We start from the raw sequence: 15520 nt of genomic DNA on the forward strand, positions 1-15520 counted from the left end.
ACACAAAAGTGAGCAGTTCAGTCATCTGCACCCAATACAGCTAGTCTTCAACATATTCTTAGAGCCTTCAACATATTCTTATAGCCTTCAACATATTCTTATAGCCTTCAACATATTCTTACCTCTTTGTTGGTTTTATATCCATTCAATTGTCCATTTTCTGTTTTAGAAAGATTAGCATAAATATGAAAAGATAGATGGTATCATCATCAAACAATATACATTTAGATGATACAAGGGACAAACCTTACTTAAATTGAGGAGATCTTTACATTTAAGTTAAGGGCCTGCACCTGCTGTCCTTTTAAATTCAAATCCACATTTTTCAGTTGGGCAGTTAAGTTCCGGCAAGAACCCCCAAGAACTAAGGTGGTTCCTCGATGAACCCCACCTGCTATGGGGTTCTTCTAAGAACATTTTGGGGGCAATTTTCAGTGCCAAGAACCCTACGGTTCTTTGAAGAACTTTGAGGATCGTAGAAGAACCTTTGTTGAACTCTTAATTTTTAGAGTGTACAAACTGTACACATTCACACTGCCCTGATTTGGCCTGCCTGTCTGTCTATCCTGTCTTCCTATCTGTGTGTCTGTCTGTCTTTCTGCCTGCCTGTCTGTCTGTCTGTCAGTTGGCGGATATGTGGGCTCAGTACTACAGACAGTGTTTCCAGACCATTACCAACGGCCCACAGAACCCCGCCTTTGCCTTCACTCAGGTGAGTCCCTCAGCCACAAGAACTAACTTACTTGTCTTACCTGTCCCTTGACTGGCATACCTTAGGGGCATTTCATGGTAGATGCATTGATATTATCTTATCTTAGTCAGTCTCAAACCTCTCTCTCTCTCTCCCCTCCTCTCTCCACCTCTCACCCTCTCTTCCCTCCCTCTCTGTCTCTCTCAACCTCTCTCCACCTCTCACCCTCTCTCTGTCTCTCCCTCTCCCCTCTCTCTCATCCTCGCTCTCTCCCCTCTCTCTCTCCACCTCTCTCTGTCTCTTCTCTCCATCTCCCCTCTCTCTCATCCTCTCTCTCTGTGTCTCTCTTCTCCCCCTCTCTCTCATCCCCTCTGTCTCTCTTCTCTCCCCTCTCTCTCTGTCTCTCTTCTCTCCCTCTCCCCTCTCTCATCCTCTCTCTCTGTCTCTCTTCTCTCCCTCTCTCTCACCCCTCTCTGTCTCTCTTCTCTCCCTCTCTCTCACCCCTCTCTGTCTCTCTTCTCTCCCCTCTCTCTCAGTCTCTCTTCTCTCCCCTCTCTCATCCCCTCTCTCTGTCTCTCTTCTCTCCCCTCTCTCTCATCCTCTCTCTCTGTCTCTCTTCTCTCCGTCTCCCCTCTCTCTCCACCTCTCACCCTCTCTCTGTCTCTCCATCTCCCCTCTCTCTCAGTCTCTCTTCTCTCCATCTCCTCTCTCTCATCCTCTCTCTCTTCTCTCCATCTCCCCTCTCTCTCCTCTCTCTCTGTCTCTCTTCTCTCCATCTCCCCTCTCTCTCATCCTCTCTCTCTGTCTCTCCCTCTCTCATCCTCTCTCTCTGTCTCTCTTCTCTGTCTCTCTCTCACCCCTCCCTGTCTCTCTTCTCTCCCTCTCCCCTCTCTCTCATCCCCTCTCTCTGTGTCTCTTCTCTCCATCTCCCCTCTCTCTCATCCTCTCTCTCTATCTCTTCTCTCCATCTCCCCTCTCTCTCCTCTCTCTCTGTCTCTCTTCTCTCCATCTCCCCTCTCTCTCATCCTCTCTCTGTCTCTCTTCTCTCCATCTCCCCTCTCTCTCTGTGTCTCTCTACAGAAGGGGAGAACAGTGAGGGCAGCTACGTTGGACAGTGAGAGTTTCAGTAAGATCCAAGTGGAAAGGACAGCTCCTCCAGAGAAGGGGCAGAGCCAGATACCACCACAGCGTTCGAGCTCCGACTCTGGGGAACGAAGGTCGGTCTCTCCCTCTCTCTCCTCAACCTCAGTCCATAACTCCCTCCCGTCCCGCCCTGCCAGGAAAGAGGCATGGACACATGCAACAGGGGACCCGGCACTGGGGGTCACAACGACACCCAAGGACATGGTGGAGCTGCCTCACATCGGCAGTGGAGAAGGTGAGAGAGGGAATACCCTGTTCATTTTGTATTGACAACATGTTTTTATTTGAGGCTTTGAATGGCCTTATAACTCCACAGTTTATCCGCTTTTGTTTCCTTTAGTGCAAGATGATAGACCAGCACCAATAACATATGTGCGTGTACTACCTGTTCCTGTTGTCACAGGAAGTGATGGGGAGCTCCCGCTGCAGGTGGAGCGGTTAAGGGCGGAGCAGTTCCGTCAGGACATGACCCACTCATCTAGGCTGGAAGGCCAGATCAACCAGCGCATAGCCACCCAGTCTAACCTCATGCACCTAGGTAGGTCCTATAGAGACATAACAATATATTAAACACTGTTCTATACCCATAGCCACCCAGTCTAACCTCATGCACCTAGGTAGGTCCTATAGAGACATAACAATATATTAAACACTGTTCTATACCCATAGTCACCCAGTCTAACCTCATGCACCTAGGTAGGCTTTCTTTCGCCAGCCTTATGTCCCAAATAGAACACTAATGTATATATAGTGCACTACTTTTGACCAGAACCCTATAGGCACTATATAGGGAATATGGCTTTGGTCAAAAGTAGTGCACTATATTGCGAATAGGGTGCCATGTGGGATGTACAACCTGCAGGCACCTAGGTAGGTCCCATAGCCACCCAGTAGGGGGAAACATAATACTCAACACCATCCACCCTGATCCTAGATCAGCACTCCCTACTCTGAGACGCTTTAATACGGGCCGAGCTACCACCATCCACCCTGATCCTAGATCAGCACTCCCTACTCTGAGACACTTTAATACGGGCCGAGCTACCACCATCCACCCTGATCCTAGATCAGCACTCCCTACTCTGTGACACTTTAATACAGGCCGAGCTACCAACATCCACCCTGATCCTAGATCAGCACTCCCTACTCTGAGACGCTTTAATACGGGCCGAGCTACCACCATCCACCCTGATCCTAGATCAGCACTCCCTACTCTGAGATGCTTTAATACGGGCCGAGCTACCACCATCCACCCTGTTCCTAGATCAGCACTCCCTACTCTGAGACACTTTAATACGGGCCGAGCCACCTACTTTGTTGAGAGCCTGTTGGCCAAACCTCATTGGCAATAACATGTTAAACTTGTGACGTAGGTGCAATATGAAGCTGTATATGGGATTATTCATGATAACTCTCATCCACATGTGTGTGTAGGGCTGCCATTCAACGGTGTGACCACCTACAGCCAGAGTTACACACACTGGGACAACCCGTCCACACTGAGAGGCCCGCAGTGCATCCTGCCTGAAGCCACACTCAACTGGTACAGTAGATCACATCCACATACCGACACGGATTGAAAGGATAGTATCTGTTCATACTTACTTGCCTAAAGCCATGGTGCACAGGCCATTCCTTCCTTCTCACTCTGTTGCGGACAGTCTCCTCCAGCTTGTTCCACACCATGCCAGTTTTCTTTGCATCTGTCTCAAGCTCCTGCAATCTGTTCACCGCGATAGATAATAACTGCAGACTACTACAAAGCAGATTACATAGTGATTCACACATACAGTGATTCATAGCAATCCCCTTCACCCAGCAACCCATTAACAGTCAAGTGGTGCTGCAGAGGTTATGTCCATCAGATAGTCTGGCGTCTGTAATAGCCAGAGGTAAAAGTGATGTCACAATAAACCCAGTTGGGGAGTATTGTGGAGTTTTAACAGCTCCACCGCTACTGCTTATACCTGTCCCCCAGACCTTCAGATCTGCAAACATAGCGAGATTATCTACCCCCTAAAAAAACAGCTAGATTATCTACCCCCTAAAAAAACATAGCTAGATTATCTACCCCCTAAAAAAACATAGCTATATTATCTACCCCCTAAAAAAACATAGCTATATTATCTACCCCCTAAAAAAACATAGCTATATTATCTACCCCCTAAAAAAACATAGCTAGATTATCTACCCCCTAAAAAAACATAGCTAGATTATCTACCCCCTAAAAAAACATAGCTAGATTATCTACCCCCTAAAAAAACATAGCTAGATTATCTACCCCATAAAAAAACATAGCTATATTATCTACCCCCTAAAAAAACATAGCTATATTATCTACCCCCTAAAAAAACATAGCTAGGTTATCTACCCCCTAAAAAAACATAGCTAGATTATCTACCCCCTAAAAAAACATAGCTAGATTATCTACCCCCTAAAAAAACATAGCTAGATTATCTACCCCATAAAAAAACATAGCTATATTATCTACCCCCTAAAAAAACATAGCTATATTATCTACCCCCTAAAAAAACATAGCTAGGTTATCTACCCCATAAAAAAACATAGCTATATTATCTACCCCCTAAAAAAACATAGCTATATTATCTACCCCCTAAAAAAACATAGCTAGGTTATCTACCCCCTAAAAAAACATAGCTAGATTATCTACCCCCTAAAAAAACATAGCTAGGTTAGGGCCGAATTATGACAGACTTTAATATGCTTCACCATCCATCCAGGAGGGCCTGGGTGTCAGAGTACCAGGACCGGTACCAGGGCCCTGATCGCTACGTCCCTGGGCAGAGGAAGCCCCCTAGCGGCCTGAAGGAGCCCTGCACCGCCGAGTACCAGCCTGGTGCCCACACCGCAGACCAGACCCGAGGACACATCTGCTCGGAGTATCAGAGGCACTTCACTAAGAAGGTAATATCCCAAACGGAACCATATTCTCTTCGTAGTGCACTACTTTTGACCAGGGCCTTATGGTGCACTTTGAAAATAATGTTGTGACAAAGACCCAGTTTCAAGGCTCCCTATTAGAGTAAACATAAGGCTGCACTTACACACCACCACACTAGACACTCTGTAGAGGCTGTGACTTTCACCTCGTGGTGCACAGAGGGCTCTGCACAGAGATTGAGATTTACATGGGCCCTTGCTATCCGGAATCCACGGGACGTCCCTACCCCATTAACGTTTACATTTCAAATCGTATTGGTCACATACACATATTTATGTTATCGCGGGTGTAGCAAAATGCTTGCTTTCCTAGCTCCAACAGGGCAGTAGTATCCAGCAATTCACAACACACACAAATCTTAAAATAAAATAATGGAATTAAGAAATTAGGGTGAGCAATGTTGGAGTGGCAATGACTAAAATAGTGTATATACATATGAAATGAGTAAAACAGTATGTAAACATTATTAAAGTGACCATTGATTCCATGTCTGTGTATATAGAGCAGCAGCCTCTAAGGTGCAGGGTTGAGTAACCGGGGTGGTGCAGGGTTGAGTAACCGGGGTGTAGCCGGCTAGTGATGGCCATTTAACAGTCTGATGGCCTTAGAAGTTGTTGTTCAGTCTCTCGGGCCCAGCTTTGATGCACCTGTAGTGACCTCACCTTAGCGGGGTGAACAGGCTGTGGCTCAGGTGGTTGATGTCCTTGATTTTTGTTGGTCTTCCTGTGACATTGGGTGCTGAAGGTGTCCTGGAGCTGGCAGTGTACCGGTGATGCATTGGGCAGACCCCCCCCCCCCCCCAGGAGATCCCTGCGGTTGTGGGCGGAGCAGTTGCCGTACCAGACGGTGATACAGCCCGACTGGATGCTCTCAATTGTACATCTGCAAAAGTTTGTGATGGTCTTAGGGGCCAAGCCAAATTTCTTCAGACTCTTAAGAGTTTGAAGAGGCACTGGTGCGCCTTCACCACACTGTGTGGTTGGACTATTTCAGATTGTCAGTGAACTTCAAGCTGTTCAGCTTCTCCACTGCATTCCCATCGATGTGAATAGGGGTTTGGTGTAGTGCGAGTGCCAGTCTTTTTGTACCATCATGCAACCTCACCGTCATACCATGTTTGGCTTCACAATGACAGCACTGGTGTTGACAAGATGACAAACGGATCTGGGATCAGGTTACACTTGCAGTATAAACCCAGCCCAACAATGAACAACTGATAACTTCAATAATTTACAGAGACAGTTGAGCAAAAGGAGGAAAGACAATACAATTCATTATGTTGTTCCTCTGGTTTTGCTGCAGAACTACCCTGGCCTGTCCAGACCCAAGACCAGCCCTGCGTACAGACAGAACAGAGACAACTGACCTAAACCATCTTCAGGATTAGACCTGCATAGTCTCTATTCGATGTTCAACCTGACAAAGGTTAATAAAAAAACATTTGAAATGTATTTTGACAATTCAAAGATACTTTGTGTCGACATTATCAAACCCACAGCGTGATCTTTTGAGGGGTCCTTTAGCTACGGTAATGACAGGTTACTGGACATGTAATAACAGAATCAAACCTGTATATAAAACAATGAACAAGACACCAAAGTCCCAGAGGGTACCTGATCTTTATTCCATCATACTTTGTCCTCGTTTGTTAATGCAAGTCGCACACTGTGACAGGATTTCAACTCAAGTTTTTACATATCAACCAAACGAAAAAAGGAAATTGTTGCCATGGAAATCCCTCGCAGGTCAGCTACGCCCCCGCAGCCAAATCTCATCCAATCCTTCTGTACACTGCAGTCTGTCCATCTTTCGCCAAGCCTACTTCGCCCTACACACTACCTACCCTAAAACCAGCCTCCGAGGAAAAGAAAAACACCCAGAAAAGAGAAAAGACAAAAAAAGGAAACTGCAACAATGATCAGGGGAGAGACAAATCTCCAGCCACGATCACCACGACGACAGACTCACACGGCTGCACTTGAGATTGAGGAGAAAGAACAAAAATAAACACCAAACTTTCTACGCAGATCTGACCTCCAGTTCTGCCGTCTGTCCAATAAGAACATCTTATACTGATGGCCCCTCCCATTCTGTCCAATAGGATTATTTTATACTGATATGGCCCCTGCCCACCCTTCTCCCATCACTGCCCCTTGCCTAGTTAACCACATAGGAACAAAACGGAAATAAAAGGCTGCGTTCCCCTACTCAGACGGTGCTGACGCATTCCAGATCTTACAACTCCTGAATAGGTATTTTATTTATAACCCTAACCACATGTCATAGCAATCTGGTGCCCGACGGCACAGTAGATGACTTGGCACGTAACCATAGGTTGATGCATGCAACGTCTGAGCAGAGGAATGCGACCAAAAGCTTATTGAAGAGTATACCCCAGCCCACCCTCCAACCCCACCCCATGTACCCCACACAGCCCAAAAGCAGGCGAGTGCAAGGGTGTCTGCTGGGAAGCCAGCAGTCACAAAGAGTCTTTATGAGGGTTCCCCCTACTGGCGGGAGGACCCTAGTATTTCATTCCCGGAACAAACTCCTTCGCCTCTGGGTTCAAGCTGCTCTTGCGCTGTAAAAAGAGAGGAGAGATTTAGTATAGGAGCATACAAAAAAGGACCCAGACCTGTATGAACAGGTCAAAATAACAGGCCCTCAACATTAAAAACAGACAAGAGGAGACGGTTCGGATTGTAACACGCACCACAGGATAGTTTCTCCAGCTGATGGTCGGTTCTCCGCCAGATTAACCCTAGTCCCAGACTAAAAACCTATTTTAATGGAGAATTTCCTTTCAGCATGGTCTTTAGTCTAGGACTAGGCTTAATATTTTGGGGGGAAACTGGGCCAAAGAGTAGGAGCGGTATCGTGTGCGCTCAAACAACTGGAGAAGAGAGACCGTCCCTAAGAGTAGAAGAGGTATCGTGTCTGTGCACAAACAACAGGAGAAGATGGGCTACCTACGGTATCTAGGTACTGAATGTGGATAACGCTGGAGAAGATGGGCTACCTACGGTATCTAGGTACTGAATGTGGATAACGCTGGAGAAGATGGGCTACCTACGGTATCTAGGTACTGAATGTGGATAACGCTGGAGAAGATGGGCTACCTACGGTATCTAGGTACTGAATGTGGATAACGCTGGAGAAGATGGGCTACCTACGGTATCTAGGTACTGAATGTGGATAACGCTGGAGAAGATGGGCTACCTACGGTATCTAGGTACTGAATGTGGATAACGCTGGAGAAGATGGGCTACCTACGGTATCTAGGTACTGAATGTGGATAACGCTCCACAGCTAATACTTGTCAGGCTTTTAACTCTCAGGGTAACTCTAAGGGACAAAATATGAATCCTTGTCCTGGACTGAATAAAGAATCTCCGTTGAACATGCTTTTTAGTCCAGGAATCAACTTTGTGTCTGGGAAACTGGCCCTGTTAATATAGTGAAGTTTTGGTCGACGACGTGTAGAGAGTAAACAGATTGACACATTCTGACGGACAAACATTCTGACAGGACTTACCGCGAGTTCATCTGCGTTGCCGTTGGAGACAGATAGCCCGTTGAGCTGTTGCTGAATCTGCCCCACCCCAGGGGCAAGGTCTCTGGCGGGGATGAACCAATCCTGATCCTCCTCTTCCAGCATTTCCTGGAAACAGCGTTCTAAGAACTCCTGTTCCAGCAGCTCCTCCTCCACCTGGGATGACCACACAATAGGGGAAGAATAGGGCTGGATTACAATCAGCAGTAGATGATTATTTCTTAATGTCTTTCCTCATGTCCTCTATCCTTGCCTCCTTCTCAAAGCACTGGAGGGCAGCCCAGGTTCGAGGGGAGTGTACAAAACATTAAGAACAGCATTAATTTGCCTGGGCAGGGGCTTTACAAGGTGTCCAAAGTGTTCCACAGGTATGCAGGCCCATGTGGACCACAATGCTCCAACGTAATATGGGTTCTATTTAATTTTACACCATTTGAGCTAGACAAGCCTTTTCTTTGCTTTAAAGCTGGAAGCATGACTGTCAGAAATCCGTTTTCCCCCTCTGGCACTGCTGAGTGACAACTTGCAAAGCCTACTCAGATTGGCCTATGCTGCTGGTTACACCAGGGATGAAGAGACAATGTATCAACTTTGCTCACTCTGCGGGCTGCTCCAATGTAACAGAAGACGTATACATCCCTGATTGCCTGCTAATTTATATTTGAAAAATGGATGGGAAAAAAATAGATGTGCAGGAAGAGCGGACGAAGAGAAGCAGGTGAGTGACGGCTGGAAGGGGATGTGGGCCATGCGGCTTGTTGATCAGAGCTGATATGAACATTATCGGACCCGCCGCATATAAGGACCGGCGAATACAATAAACTATTTGAGATAAAAACTCAGCAAAAAAAGAAAACTGTCCACCTCACTGTCAACTGCGGTTATTTTCAGCAACCTTAACATGTGTAAATATTTGTATGAACATAAGATTCGACAAAAACTGAACAAGTTCCACAGACATGTGACTAACAGAAATGGAATAATGTGTCCCAGAACAAAGGGGGGGTCAAAATCAACAGTCACTAGCTGGTGTGGCCACCAGCTGCATTAAGTACGGCAGTGCATCTCCTCCTCATGGACTGCACCAGATTTGCCAGTTCTTGCTGTGAGATGTTACCCCACTCTTCCACCAAGGCACCTGCAAGTTCCCAGACATTTCTGGGGGGAATGGCCCTAGCCCTCACCCTCCGGTTAAACAGGTCCCAGACGTGCTCAATGGGATTGAGATCCGGGCTCTTCACTGGCCATGGTAGAACACTGACATTCCTGTCTTGCAGGAAATCATGCACAGAACAAGCAGTGTAGCTGGTGGCATTGTCATGCTGGAGGGTCATGTCAGGATGAGCCTGCAGGAAGGGTACCACATGAGGGAGGATGTCTTCCCTGTAACGCACAGCGTTGAGATTGTCTGCAATGACAACAAGCTAGGTCCGATAATGCTGTGACACACCGCCCCAGACCATGATGGACCCTCGCTCATTCCTTCAACGATAAACGCAAAACTGACCCTCACCCCTGGTGAGACAAAACAGCGACTTGTCAGTGAAGAGCACTTTTTGCCAGTCCTGTCTGGTCCAGCAATGGTGGGTTTGTACCCATAGGCAACGTTGTTGCCGGTGATGTCTGGTGAGGACCTGCCTTACAACAGGCCTACAAGCCCTCAGTCCAGCCTCTCTCAGCCTGTTGCGGACAGTCTAAGCACTGATTGGGGGGATTGTGCATTCCTGGTGTAACTAAGGCAGTTGTTGCTATCCTGTACCTGTCCCGCAGGTGTGATGTTCAGATGTACCGATCCTGTGCAGGTGTTGTTACACGTGGTCTGCCACTGCGAAGACAATCAGCTGTTCGTCCTGTCTCCCTGTAACGCTGTCTTAGGTGTCTCACAGTACGGACATTGCAATTTATTGCCCTGGCCACATCTGCAGTCCTCATGCCTCCTTGCAGCATGCCTAAGGCACGTCCACGCAGATGAGCAGGGACCCTGGGCATCTTTCTTTTGGGCGATTTTTTCAGAGTCAGTAGAAAAGCCTCTTTAGTGTCCTAAGTTTTCATAACTGTGACCTTAATTTCCTACCATCTGTAAGCTGTTAGTGTCTTAATGACTGGATTTTGTGAATTATCTTTGAAAGCGTCGTCTTTGAAAGATATTGTCCTGAAAAAGGGACGTGTCTTATTTTTGCTGAGTTATATTTTTTTATTACTGAAATTATTAAGAAAACTGACAGGTGCCAGTTGGTTCTTTAGATCAGTCGGGCCGAAAAATGTGGTATTATCATATGAAACAGTAATACGGTATTCTAAAAATGCTGGTGTCATAAGTATCATGACGTTTTGGTACCGTGGTACTGGTATATAACACTACTCTGAATGGCACACATACACAATCTGTCTCAATAGTCTCAAACTTCAAAACCCCTTATTTAAGCCGTCTCCTCCCCTTCATCTACACTTATTGAAGGGGAATTAACAAGTTAAATCAATAAGGGATCATAGCTTTCACCTGGTCAGTCTATGTCATGACAGTGCATGTCAGAGTAGAAACTACAGCATGAAGTCCAAGGAACTGTCCGTAGATCTCCAAGATAAAATTGTGATGAGGCATATATCTGGGGAAGGGAATATGGAACTACCCAGACTCTGCCTAGAGCTGGCCGTTCGACCAAACTGAACAACCGGGCAAGAAGGGAGAATCTGCCTGACGCACAACAGTCTCTACAGCACTTCACCAAGTTGGGCTTTATGGGAGAGTGGCACATGACAGCATGGCTGGAGTTTGCAAAAAGGCATGTGAAAGACAGAGCACAAGGCAAACAATTCTGTGGTCTGATGGGAAAAATGTAACTCTTTGGCTGCCGCTCCCCATCTAATTTAACAGAGCTTGAGAAAACCTGCAAGGAAGAGTGAACATGCCCCTTGATCCTGATAGTAGAGTAACCTGATCCTAGATCTGTGTACAATGCCAGGCAATATCTATCCAGGGCAACATTCCTCACCTTTTATTGTGTGTGTGTAGTCTGTACATCTGTGTGGGTGTCCCTCTGTCTATCACCGAGTCTGTATGTCTGTGTGCGCACCTGTGTGCATACGTACATGTGTATGTACATAAAGAGTGGTCCTAAAAATCACTGACCTGTCTGTTGTAATCCTCCTCGTTCTCCATCCACATGTAGTCAGCGAAGGGGTTGTTGTTGTTGCCCACCTCTCCCTCCTTGTGCCCGTTGGCCACGTTCTCTTTCCCGGGGGCACTGCTGCCGCCTGGTGTTTTCGCCATCTCAGGACTGTTCATCTCCGCAGGCTCTGTAGGGTTAACGATTTCACACATGCATAAATGGCAACCCACTTTAAAATGAGGCAAATGGCTTTCAAATTGAGCGTAAAGCTCAGCTTGGGTAAACTGAATAAATTACGTGTTTAATAAACACTACGGTCAAAAAACGTAGCTAAAACATAAGAGTAGAAAGTTAAACCGTTATCTACCCACACATGAACAAATGTATATTGCCAAAACGCAAATAAAGTCCATACTTCATTATTTTACTTACTACTTGCTAGTGTCATACTAGTTAAAGTAGACCAAGAGTAGCGAGTCAGTGGCTGCGCTTACAGCTGACAATTACTAGCTAGCCAGTTCCTACCGTTATAACTCAACAATACCTAGCTAACGCGTTACCTGTATCGTCAGCATTGAAGGATGCACATGTCACGAGAAAAAAAAGTGATGACAAACCCCACATGGAGCGAGGCCTACCTGCGTGTCACAGCTGCAACAAGCCAGCCAGACAATTAGCTAACTGGAGTAACGTTAGTTACAGCTAACATTACCGTTCATCGCAGCACAAATCCTATTTTGAGTATTGGCAGTTTGCTAGTGAGCTAGTTACAGTAGCTAGCTTACTAGTTGGTAAACAACGTTAGGTAGTTTGCTAGTTGGTACACAACGTTAGCGAACTACGTAGCTAGCGAACTCAGAAAACTAGCACGGACTAGCTAACTAGATAGCCAACAAAGCAGCCTGAAAATAATTTGTGATATAAAAGGGTTGTAGTTTCGACTAAATGTACTGTAGCCATCAAGTCACTGATGAAACGAGTTATTTAAGTTAGCATTCACTAGATAACTAACACATCGTGCAATCACCCTATGAAAAAGGCTTTGGCATACTAACGTTACTAGCGAGCAAGAAAGCTACTTGGCTATCGAGCTTGCTAACTAACTTGAAATATATAAAAACACGCATATTGGATCAAACTTGGCTAGCAAGCTGTTTTTGATGTACAGACTGAATGTTACGTCACCTGTAACTAGCATAGCCTTCTTACTACCTTGGATTGTCTTTATAGCTAGCTATAAAACTGTTAGCAGGTAGCTAGCTGGTAGTGGTAGAAACAAGCTAAATCAAACTTAGCTCGAAGGCTAACAGCGTGACATGCACACACGATTCAGGTCAAATTGTATCTGGAATGCACAGCAGCCAGTAGCGCAACAAAAACGTAGCTACCTGGCATCGTTGGATAAATATTTAAAGACCACTCGATATATCTTCAATGTTTGACAGGGCAATTCGTCGACTTTACAGCTAATTTGCTATCAAGCTAGCCAACCCACTACATTCCATCAAGACGCTCACGGGGGACTTCCGTTTCGTCGTTAAGTTCCCCCAGCCCGCTATTATCAGTCGTCATATACCTACCTCAGCGCATCAACTGAGAGGTTGATGTCATGGGCATGCGATTATTTTTCTTTTTCTTTATTTTTTCTTTAACCTTTATTTAACTAGGCAAGTCAGTTAAGAACAAATTCTTATTTACAATGACTGCCTACCAAAAGGCCCCTGCGGGGACGGTGCCTGGGATTGAATAATAATAATAAATACAATATTAATATAGGTCAAAACACACATCACAACAAGAGAGACAATACAACACTACACAAAGAGAGACCTAAGACAACATAGAAAGGCAGCAACACATGACACACAACAAAACATGGTACAAACATTATTGGGCACAGTCAACAGCACAAAGGTCAAGAAGGTAGAGACAACAATATATCACACAAAGCAGCCACAACTGTCAGTAAGAGTGTCCATGATTTAGTCTTTGAATGAAGAGATTGAGATTAAACTGTCCAGTTTGAGTATTTGTTGCAGCTCGTTTCAGTTGGTAGCTGCAGTGAATTGAAAAGAGCAGCGACCCAGGGATGTGTGTGCTTTGGGGACCTTTAACAGAATGTGACTGGCAGAACAGGTGTTCTGAACAGAAGATGAGGGATGCAGTAGATATCTCACATAGGGGGGAGTGAGGCATAAGAGGGTTTTATAAATAACCATCAACCAGTGGGTCTTGTGACGGGTATACAGAGATGACCAGTTTACAGAGGAGGACTTGCTGGTGTGTGTTGGATCATTGTCCTGCTGCAGAACCCAAGTGCCACTCCTGAGAAGGTTCACCACTGTTCAACACTTTCTCCATTTGGGATAATGTCTCTCACCGTGGTTCGCTGGAGTCCCAACGCTTTAGAAATGGCTTTGTAACCCTTTCCAGACTGATAGATGTCAATTACTTTGTTTCTCATCTTGTTCCTGAATTTCTTTGGATCGCGGCATGATGTCTTGCTTTTTGAGTTATTTTGGCCTACATCACTTTTTTCCCTTAATAAATACAATTATCAATTAAAAACTGCATTTTGGGTTATCTTTGTGTAATATTTCATTTAGTTTGATGATCTGAAACATTTAAGTGTGACAAATGTGCAAGAAATAAGAAATCAGGATGGTGGCAAAGACTTGTTCACAGCACTGTAGTTGCTGTAGTTATAAACAGATAAGATAAGCATTCCTGCAACATTGTTTTGTTGAAAGACAAATTAAGTGAATTGATTGCACCCAAATTGTCCATTTACATTTATAGGATACCTATAATATTCAATAAACTACATTAGATTTGGACCAAACCTCTTCTTAACAATGATTAAAATGTGAGGAATCCAAATTAAAAAGCAACCCACGGAACCCCCAAAACCCCACACCAAGCCCACCCCAACGGCCAGTATACCTGATTAATTCTCTATGTCTGACAAGTAGTACAAAGCTGTGGCTAGTAGTATTGTGTCTTCACAGTATTTCATGCATCCTCTGAATTTGGTGATGGTTATTTTCCCCTGTTCAGAGAAATCAGTCATTGAAGTTTATGTGCCATCATACAACCTAATATTACCATGTTCTGGTGCTGTTCCTACTATTAGTTGAAAAAGGTGTGAAGAACCCCCACTCAATGTTAATTCAAGGCTGAACCTTCAAATGATAATCATTTATAAATGCAGAGTGAATAGTTCAAATTAGCATCGGCATTTCCAATCCAGCACTCATCATCATAGCAGCAAACTAGACAATAGAAAATCAGATCAAAATCAGATCTATGGGTTTCCCGAGGACCAATTCAAACTTAATGGCATCATCTGTGTCACTGCAAACTCTCTTTGCACCTATGAGGCTTTTGAAGAGTGTAACGAAGTGATGGAAGCTGCTGGTTCCTGGCAGAGTTATTGTGTTCTAGTTTGCTGCTATGATGATGAGTACTGGATTGGAATGACTGAGTCTGGGCATGATAAAAACATGGAGGTAAAGGTGAAACTTCTGCATCCAATAAGGTCATTTTATTGGCCAACCAGAGGACACATCCCTCCCTCCCTCCCTCCCTCCATCCCCAACAGCTACACCTTCATGCACCCTCACCAAGTAACCTGTGTTTCTCCTGTTCGTAAACTGATGCCACCCATCACCTCACTTAATGGACCACACCTGACATGCAAATGTTTTCCACTGGTTATGACAACACTAAGTGATGTTTAGTATGGTTGAAGAGAATATGTTGAGCTGTGTAGAATGTTTTCCACTGGTTATGACAACACTAAGTGATGTTTAGTATGGGTGAAGAGAATATGTTGAGCTGTGTAGAATGTTTTCCACTGGTTATGACAACACTAAGTGATGTTTAGTATGGTTGAAGAGAATATGCTGTGCTGTGTAGAATGTTTTCCACTGGTTATGACAACACTAAGTGATGTTTAGTGTGGTTGAAGAGAATATGTTGAGCTGTGTAGAATGTTTTCCACTGGTTATGACAACACTAAGTGATATTTAGTGTGGTTGAAGAGAATATGTTGAGCTGTG

General features: G+C 45.1%; 1 protein-coding gene and 1 long non-coding RNA gene across 3 annotated transcripts; one reads left to right on the plus strand and one right to left on the minus strand.

Annotated features, from left to right (window-relative positions):
- The first annotated feature begins 3265 nt into the window (after positions 1–3265).
- On the plus strand, positions 3266–6247 carry LOC118941452 (uncharacterized). Its single transcript, XR_016488772.1, has 2 exons — positions 3266–3377; positions 4576–6247. It is a non-coding gene; the product is annotated as an uncharacterized LOC118941452 (long non-coding RNA).
- A 149-nt stretch (positions 6248–6396) lies between these two features.
- Positions 6397–13055, minus strand: LOC110534582 (polyadenylate-binding protein-interacting protein 2B). Of its 2 annotated transcripts, none has more exons than XM_021619493.3 (4): positions 12848–13055; positions 11480–11646; positions 8332–8505; positions 6397–7377 (listed from the first exon to the last, which is right to left on the minus strand). In XM_021619493.3, the coding sequence occupies exons 1-4, from the start codon at positions 12852–12854 to the stop codon at positions 7321–7323; spliced, it is 405 nt and encodes a 134-aa protein (XP_021475168.1). In that variant the 5' UTR covers positions 12855–13055; the 3' UTR covers positions 6397–7320. The 2 variants fall into 2 exon arrangements, with proteins under 2 accessions (XP_021475168.1, XP_090066249.1); XM_090210123.1 differs by having other exon boundaries at positions 12955–12979.
- Positions 13056–15520: the final 2465 nt, after the last annotated feature.

The sequence above is a fragment of the Oncorhynchus mykiss genome, chromosome 19 (assembly GCF_057628025.1).
Source record: "Oncorhynchus mykiss isolate SJ-2025 chromosome 19, ASM5762802v1, whole genome shotgun sequence".
NCBI lineage: Eukaryota > Metazoa > Chordata > Actinopteri > Salmoniformes > Salmonidae > Oncorhynchus > Oncorhynchus mykiss.